The following is a 9,332-nucleotide window of genomic DNA, read 5'->3' as shown; positions in this document are numbered from 1 at the left end:
ATGGCATTATTAGAGTGAAAGGCAAGGGATTTTCTGCCAAGCTTGTTTTCACAATAGCTCCCTGGTATACTGCTAAGATGTAATTTCCAGCTGAACACTTTATTTGACCAGGATCTGAGTGAAATTTTTAGGTTATTGATTTTAACTCAAAAAATAAAAATGCATGCAAAAAATTAATCATACGTTATCTCAAAGGAAACAAATTTTATTTTGCAGAAATTTCAGCTTCCTTAAATGATTTGCATCTTTTATTTGGGAAAAAAACTTGAGGTTGAGAAGTTTCTGAAGAGATAATACTGAAAGAAGTTTTCTAATTAATTTGTCCAATGGTAAGTATTAATCTCAGAGTTAAAGTATTTTAATTTATCTCAATAAATAGGAATATTGTTAGAAAAATATGCATATACATATAGATATCATATAGGTCTTGCCTAAGTAATGCCTGTATTCATAGAAAAGGAAATGTTCATGACACTGGGTAAGTCATTTATTTTTCTGTGCTTTTTTCCTCATTAAAAAAGGTGTAGAATAGTAATATCTATGGAATAATGTATTCATCTGGATAAATTACTTAATGAAAGGATTTACTACCATAATTTTAATTCTAATTATGACATATGAGTTTTATTATATAATATTCAACTCTTGATTTTTACCTAATTTATAGTTGTCAAACTAAAATTTTTTTTTCCTATTTTGAAATCTACTTTTTATTATGAATTTCTAGAATCACTAAACTGATATTTTAAAGACGAGCAGACCATTCCTATATTAAAAAAATGGTTTGGCAGTCATTCCTGCTAGGTGTTACCTTTAATTTTTCAATAGTTTACAACAGTTGAATGCTATGGAAAGGAGGAATAACACAAATGCCCCTGACTTCATCCTTATGGGATTGACAGACTCTGAAGAGATCCAGCAGGTCCTCTTTATAATATTTCTCCTAATATATCTAATTACTCTGCTGGGCAATGCAGGAATGATACTGATAATTCAACTGGATTTCCAGCTTCACACCCCCATGTATTTTTTCCTGAGTCATCTGTCATTCCTTGACTTAAGTTACTCAACTGTCATTAAACCTAAAACCTTAGTGAATTTACTGACTTCCAACAAATATATTTCATTCAGAGGCTGCTTCACCCAGATGTCATTTTTTTTCTTCTTGGGTGCCACTGAATTTTTCCTCCTTTCTTCAATGGCCTATGACTGCTATGTAGCTATCTGCAATCCTCTTCACTACCCAGTTATTATGTCCATGAGACTCAGCTGTGCCCTCATCACTGTGTCCTACGTGATTGGGTTCACTGAATCATTAGTCAACCTTCTTTGCATGAACAGTTTGCATTTCTGCAACTCCAATGTAATCTATCACTTTTTCTGTGACTTAACACCAATTTTAGCTCTTTCTTGCACTGACACTCATAACACTGAAATCATAATATTCATTCTTGCTAGTTTAAATGTAATTGTGTCTCTTACCACAATCTCTGTGTCCTACGGGACCATTCTGTCTACTATCCTGAAAATTAGTTCCACCTCAGGAAAGTGCAAAGCCTTCTCTACTTGTGCTTCCCACCTCATCGGTGTCACCATCTTTTATGGCACTACAATTTTTACTTATTTAAAGCCAAAGAATTCTTACTCCTTGGGAAAGGATCAAGTGGCCTCTGTGTTTTATACTATGGTGATCCCCATGCTGAATCCATTCATTTATAGTCTTAGGAACAAGGAGGTGAAAACTGCTTTCATTAGAGTTGTAGAGAAGAGAGAGGGCTCCAAATTCATGAAATGACAGTGATACTGAACATTGAAGTGCATCTTTTCTTTCTTTCTTTTTGGGTAGTTATTTCCTCCCTCTAAAGAGAGTAGTATCCCTTAACTAGTTTGCATTTATGTTGAGCAACCCTCCTTTAGGTCATGCATGATCTGGAACATTTCCAAGAATATGTTTTTAGAAATCTATGTGGTAATCCATAGCCCTGAAATATATGTTATTCCCATGATCTACATATGCATGATTTGAAGGAAAATAATATGGAAAAAAATTATTTTCTATTTCTTAAAATTGTATCATAGAAATCTGCATGCATATTGCAAATTCAGAGAATTTTATTATGAAGAGCTCTCTCAGAAAACATTATGTTTATTCTATAGAGATGGAATACAGCATGGTAAAAGAATATGTTTTTGTTCTAGAAAATCCATGGTTTAGATTCTATACGTGCAAAATTTTTAAGCTGCATATATGTTTGTAAGTCTCTGAAAGTTAAGTCTAGTTTCCTCCACTGAATAAGACAAATAATTCTAACTCCATAGTGTTATTTTGAAAATGAAGTCATATTAGGAATGGAAAAATGCAGTTCTAATAAATTTTGAACAGCATTATCAGAATGCTTACATTATTGCAAAATTTTGACTACACAATGGCTTTTGATATGGACATGTTCACTGGAGTTTTATAAATATTTTTGACTAATCTTATTCATAAATAAAGAAAGAGCTAAAAAAGGAAAATGAGAAGTTCAATATTTGGTCTAAGAACAAAGAAAAATATTGTGAAGGAATAAAATCATATAAAAAAGTACATACAAACATTGGAGAATATTTGGAAAATATTTTAAATTATTAAAAAATAGGCATGGCATAATAATTTTTGAGAGTTTTGTTTATGTCCTTATAGGCTAACCTTATTTATATGTATGTACATATTGCATATGCATAAAAATGTTTGTCCTTTTGTGGAGCTTTTGTTTTCTACTTATTGCAATTACTTTTGGTCATTTATTTTGCTTTTAATCTTGGATAAAAATGTTTTCTTGGTACTGGAGCAAAATGAAAATCTCTTCTTGCAATGCTTTTAGACATTTAGCTTTGTATTTCTTTTTAATTCATCAGGTTAACTATGTCAAGAAGTTATAGCTCTTTTTTGTATAGCTAACCATTTGAAAACACTACCATTTTGCAATGCATCAAAAGGCTTCAGTAATTACTGATTCTTTTTTAAATTTCAGTACAATTTAAAACAATTTCCTTTTCTCTGTGTTTTGCAAATTTCTTCTTTAAAAAGACATACATTCATTAATGGTGCGATCATCACCACCAGCCATTACCAAATATTTCCATTATTACAAGTAGAACTTAACTGTTAAAATATTAACTACTATTTCCTTTTTAAAATGCCTCTACATAATCTGGAATTATAGTTTGAATTTTTGATACTCTTCAGAGTATATTTAAGAACGTATATTTTCTGTATTTTCCAATAATTGATTATATTTATTTAAATTTATGCAATAATTATTATATATACTTTCCCTTCAAGTGATTTGTATTATCTTAATTTATATCATTTTCTTTATAGAATTATATTTCATTTTCTTAATTAATTTTTGAAATATTAAAGGTAAACCTCTCTTTTAGAATTAAAATTGTAATGAATTCTTACAAGTTCAATCACTGTTTATTAATTTATTCAAATAATTGAACTATGCATTATTTTCCTTTACATGCTGAATTCACATATAATGTTTAACTTCTAAAAATATGCATAGAACTTACTGTATTATGGTTTATTTTTGTTATGAACTCTATGTTGTCTAGCATCCATCTTTATTAAACTTATTGGTTTTATTTGCAATTAGCTATGTCTTTGATAAGCATTTATTTCCTGATAATATGCTATTTAAAATAAACTTTCACCTTGTACATACATTGTATCCTCTATTTATAGGCCTTCTATATTTTCTGGCCTTTTTTTATGAACTGTGCTTGCTTTTCGTTCATTTATGTATGTTTCAATGATTTAGAAAATATATTGTTGGTTTGCATTGACTACAATGGTCAACAGATTTTGTTATTTTTCACAATGTGGTAAGTTCAGGAATTGCTTATGTTTTCATTAAATTCTGAAAACCTGTCCTCTTAAAATATGTTCTAGTCAGCATTTATGCTGTTATTAACTCAATGTAGCACAAAGTTTGGAGAATATTAAAACACTAGGCTTTTCACATTTTCCCTTTTTTGATGTATTTATATCAATGTATAACATAGTTTATGTAAGATGTGTGAATTATTTTTAAGTCAAAATCCCTTTGTTTAAAGTGGTATGCCAAAATTCTATATAGTATGAAGGATGAACTACTTAAAAATAATGGGGAAAATGACTGTAATAGAGAATTGCAAAATACGAACAATATATTTTGATTGCAAATGATTGATGTTATATAATTTTGATAAAAAGAGATTGAAAAATTACTGACAACCTACTGAGTCCAAGACAATAATATAAAGGTTTTCAGTATATCTAGTGAAACCAATTCTCCCATTCTTTTTAAACACATTCCTTTCTCTCTTACATTTGCCACTGACTTTGGAAAAGTTTACTTCATAAAGTCAAGAGGCCTGATAACCTATGGGCAAGGTGAAAAGATTATTTAGTTCTATCTTTCTAAGAATTGAAGTGCTTAAACACAAGGACTCTGTAGTCAAGAAATGTAGTTTTCAATGCTGTGTCACTCATATGAATCATGTGATTTTGAGCAAATAATTTAATGTAATCTGTGATGATAGTTAAGAGTAGATCCCTACCCTTGGAATTTAAATCAGGACTTATGAGTTAATACAGTTATCCCTTCCACATCACAGCGTTAAGGGCATAGAACTACAGCAATCTGGAGAATCCAGGTAAAAAGTGTTGGCCCTCCCTTTGTACCAGAGATAAAGTCTGATTTTTTTCTTTTTCTCTTATGGGGTGTCTATAGTACCTTATTATAAAACCTGGGTTAAGTGTTTGGTTAAAGGAACGATTATACAATAATTTAGATATATTTTATGGATTTCTGAGTTACTATTTTTTTTCTTTGTCATTTGCCGGCCTTTGCTTGTCATCTGTGACTTTCACAAAACTCCCCCAAAATTACTATTTAATTTCTTATGCTGGTCCAAGATATACCAAAACCATGATGTGTAAAGATGCAATGTGGAAGGTATACCTGCATACATAAAGCTTTTATATGTTGTACAGTAAATAATAAGCTACATAGAAATGCTAACTACAACTATTACCTATTATTCATTTCTTAACTCACCATATATATGTATGCCTTTGCATTTTCCCACAACCTTTCCATTTCTTTCTCCTCCTAGTCACAGCATTATTTCCATTACTTAATAGTACACAGCAAGCCTGGAGAAATAAGTGGGAATTCATGACTGATAAGTAAATATTGTATCCTTAATCATCTCTCCCGGAAATGTTAAAAATAATCTATTATGTGACCTTCTTGACCACATTCTTATCAATAGATCCCTTATATAAATACTATAAAGCTATACCTTCGGCCCTAATGGCAAATATTGTAAATGCACATAGTTACTGTGAAAGTTCATCTTCTGCCTGCTGAGAAACATTAGAAATGTCCATTCCTTCATTATTTATCCTAAGCACTGGAAATTTTATTAATGCTCCCCTCATGTGCCTTCCCCATATGTGTGTGGACATGTTGAATAAAAGACCCCTCTCACTTTGTGAGAATGTGGTCAGCATGCCTCAGAAGCACCATGTCTCCTCTAACCAGTGAGAACAAGTGTTCTAGGCCAGGAGGACCAGGCTTGGACATACCACTGTGGAAGATCTTCCCCACACAGGCTCCCAATAAACACTCACTTGCTAACCAAACTGGACAGGATCAAATCTTCCTTTGGTCTGATGTATTCATTGCAGTTTGGTGGGAAACTGCCATTTTGCATTGTTGCCTGCTATACTTAGAAATATCTGTATTCTGAGTAAGCTATATGTTCCAAGAAAACATTGTGCCTTGTGATATGATTGTCTGGACAGGCAAAAACCTGACATTATTTAAGTTAGAGTGTCAGTATTGTCATAAATCTAGATAGTAATCAAGCTTTCAAATTAACAATTACTAAGTGATGATTGTGCAAAATTATTCAAATGAAGGATCTTAAGTGAGTAATGGAAATCAAGGAAGTCTTTATTGAGCAAGAGATAATTGAGCTGAGATATCAAAAGTAAAGTTATTAACGTGAGACTTAAATATACCATCTTTGATATTGACCTGGTGAATAGAAATCATGGATATTGTTTATTGTCAATAATTTGTTTCTACTTTACTAGGAGAAAAATGCAATATTGAAATTTTCATACACATTAACTTGATATTAATTTGTCTAATATGTAGACTAAAATATTGGCCATATATTAATGAACAAAGATGAGTGCATCCTGGGTTCTAGTGCTAATCTCTTTTTTCTCATTAAAAAATATTTCTAAGTTGAAAGAGTAAACAACTGATGAACTTGTGTACAACCATGACTAAAACTTTGCCTAATTAATTTGAAAACATGTTTTGAAAGGGAGAAGACATAAAATGATACTGGGATGCGGCAAACAATTTCATTTTTGTAATAGGTGGATACTCAGAAATATTTTTTTCCTTTTTTTTTTTAAGATACATCACTTACATAAATGTTACAGAGAATATTTGGGGGATTCCCATAGCCCTGATCCCCAACCTCCCACATTTTCCCACATTAACTACATCTTTCATCAGTGTGGTACATTCACTGTAATTGATAAACACATTTTGGAGCATTGCCACTAAGCATGGATGAAAGTTTACATTGTAGTTTACACTTTTTCACCTATGACTCTGTGGGTTATGCCCGGATATATAATGGCCTGTATCTGTCATTATAATGTTATTGAGATGACTCCCAAGTCCTAAAAATGCCTCTCTATTACTCCTGTTTTTCCCTCTCCCTAACCCTAGAATATCCATGTGTCATTTCCTCCACAACAACGGTATTTCTTTCATTGCTATAATCACAAGTAGTCTATAGTAAAATACTAGTAAGTTTATTTTAGTCCATAATTAATTTCCCAATTCTGAGGACTCTGGGATGGTGATGCCCACTCCACCAACTGAGGGGACTTTGACCCTATACATCCTATAGAAGGGACTCTCTTGCTTGCAGTTGTAAGCATTCTCAGTTCCATGGTATGGTGTTTGTGCATCATCTCTGTTTGTTGTCCTGGGTGAGTTCATTGAACCAGAGAATAGGTGTTGTAACTCCGTTGAGATTCAATGCTCTGCTGGCACATGGACAGCCCAAAGATTTAAGTCTCTTGGATGTATACCTATCAAATCTTGTACTAATTTTAGGTTCAAATAGAAGGACAGAAGAGTCATGCATAGGGAAACCACTGCTGAGACTAACTCTGTCACCTTGGGGAGCAAAATACTGATTAGGGCCCACTGGTGAGAGGCCAAATTCCTAAGCTGTCTGCCCTGATGATAGTGTCTGGATATCTCCAAATCCCTGAAGAGCTTTGCTATTTAGAATTGTGTCTACTTTGGCTGTCAATGAGATCCTGTTGAAATGTGCATAAGTGCTACCTCTGGGATTGCCTCCCGACTCACTTTGGTTTGTTTTTGTTTTTAAACTTTTTTAAAAATTAAAGTTAATAGATCATGAAGAACGTTACATTAAAAAACATTAAAAATCACAAAAAAATGATGTTATCATATACCCCACTCCCAATCTCCCCACCCCATCATTTTTGTAAATTATATTTTTTTGAAGATACATATATCACAAAAAAATGTTACATTAAAAAAATATAGGAGGTTCCTTTATATCCCCACCCCCCACCCCACTCCTCCCACACCAACAACCTCCTCCATCATTGTGGCACACTCATAGCACATGGTGAACACATTTTGGAGCACTGCTGCACTTCAGAGATAATAGTTTACCTTACAGTTCACACTCTTCCCCAGTACATTCAGGGGTTATAGCAGGATATATAATGTCCAGCATCTGACCCTGCAACATCATTTAGGAAAACTCAAGGTCTCCAAAATGCCCTTTCATCACCTCTTCTTCTCTCTCCCTGCCCTCAGCAACTACTGTGGCCACTTTCTCCACCTCAATGCTACAATTTCTTCTATTAGTAGTCACAATAGTCTTATAGTAGAGTATTGGTAAGTCCACTCTAATCCATATTTTATTCCTCCATTCTGTGGACCCTGGGATGGTGCAGTCCACTCCACCTATAGATCAAGACAGAGCTTAGATTCCACAGGGATGATGGATACAATTCCTCTGCTTGCAGTTGTTGGTACTCTTGATTCCCTGGTGGGTCCGACTTACTTTGAATTCTCTTAGCCATTCAAATTCATTTGTCTTTAGCTTTTGCCCCTTTTGGTCAGGTGTTGTTTTTGTTTTCACCAGATGCATTGCTTGTTGATACTTGGTAGCAATCCCTCAATGCTGGGGAGGCTCATCCCTGGGAGTCATATCCCAGACTAGGGGAAAGTTATTACTTTTATATGTTGAGTTCGGTTTAGAGTAAGGCCAAATTTGAGCAAAAAGGAGGCTCCCCATAGGTAACTCTTAGGCACCCTATGTCACAAGCAAAAACTCATAAGCAGAGTCAATATCAAGCATCCATCAATGGACTATTCTCCTTCACAAGTCATTGCCCCTCTACTTGCGGCATTCTTGTTGTTCCATTAGAGAATGTGGCAGAGCTCCCCTGTGTGGGAATTTGATATATTTTGGTTATTGTGTGAATCTCCACCCACTGTGAATGCCCCACGAACATCTGAACATATTCATATGCCTTATGTGTATACCCAGGTGAACTTCCTCTCATGTATCCACCCTCACTGACACTGTTCCTAAGATCCCCGCCTGTCACAGTAGTAACAATTTTGTGATCTAAAACTTCTTCAAGAATGAAGCCAATAAAATAGCCACATACAATTAATAAGAAAAATGAAATAATAATGATAGTTGTATACTTAAGAAGTAAAATACAGAAAAAGTTCATAAAAAGTGAAAACAATAATATTTTAAAAACTGGAATATTAAAAAATAAGGGAAAAAGTGAAGAAAAATTACTTTTTTTTTTTTGCATTTTGCATTTCATCATTGTATGACTTACTGTCCTGTATTTACAGGGGCATTTTCTTCCATTTATTCCCCCAATGTCTTCCTTTTTTTTTTTTCTCTCTCATTTTTTTCTTCAAAGAAGTTTTAAGTTACAATAGAGTCATGTACAGAATACAGGGGATTCCTATCTACCCAACCTCCTCCCCCTTTTCCCCTTTCTCCCATCAATAACCTTCTATATGTGGATGGTAAATTTGTTACAATTGATTCAAAAATATTGAAACTTAGCTATTAACGATGTCGAAAGTTCACATTTTGGTTTACATTTTGGGCCATATACTTTTAAAGATCTCATAAAATTTAATGTAGCCTGTGTCCACCTTTGCAAAATCATGCAGACCACTTTCATCACC

General features: G+C 33.4%; 1 protein-coding gene across 1 annotated transcript; it reads left to right on the top strand.

Annotated features, from left to right (window-relative positions):
* The first annotated feature begins 847 nt into the window (after positions 1-847).
* Positions 848-1,795, top strand: LOC105745841 (olfactory receptor 8H1-like). Its single transcript, XM_012524012.1, has one exon. It carries the CDS (start codon positions 848-850, stop codon positions 1,793-1,795), a length of 948 nt encoding a protein of 315 aa, XP_012379466.1.
* Positions 1,796-9,332: the final 7,537 nt, after the last annotated feature.

This window comes from Dasypus novemcinctus, chromosome 10 (assembly GCF_030445035.2).
Source record: "Dasypus novemcinctus isolate mDasNov1 chromosome 10, mDasNov1.1.hap2, whole genome shotgun sequence".
Lineage (NCBI taxonomy): Eukaryota > Metazoa > Chordata > Mammalia > Cingulata > Dasypodidae > Dasypus > Dasypus novemcinctus.
This window is presented reverse-complemented; position numbering and strand designations above follow the sequence as displayed.

Bases quoted from the DNA above. Each gene is read 5' to 3' on its own strand.
- LOC105745841 (XM_012524012.1), top strand. From the start codon at position 848: ATGGAAAGGAGGAATAACACAAATGCCCCTGACTTCATCCTTATGGGA.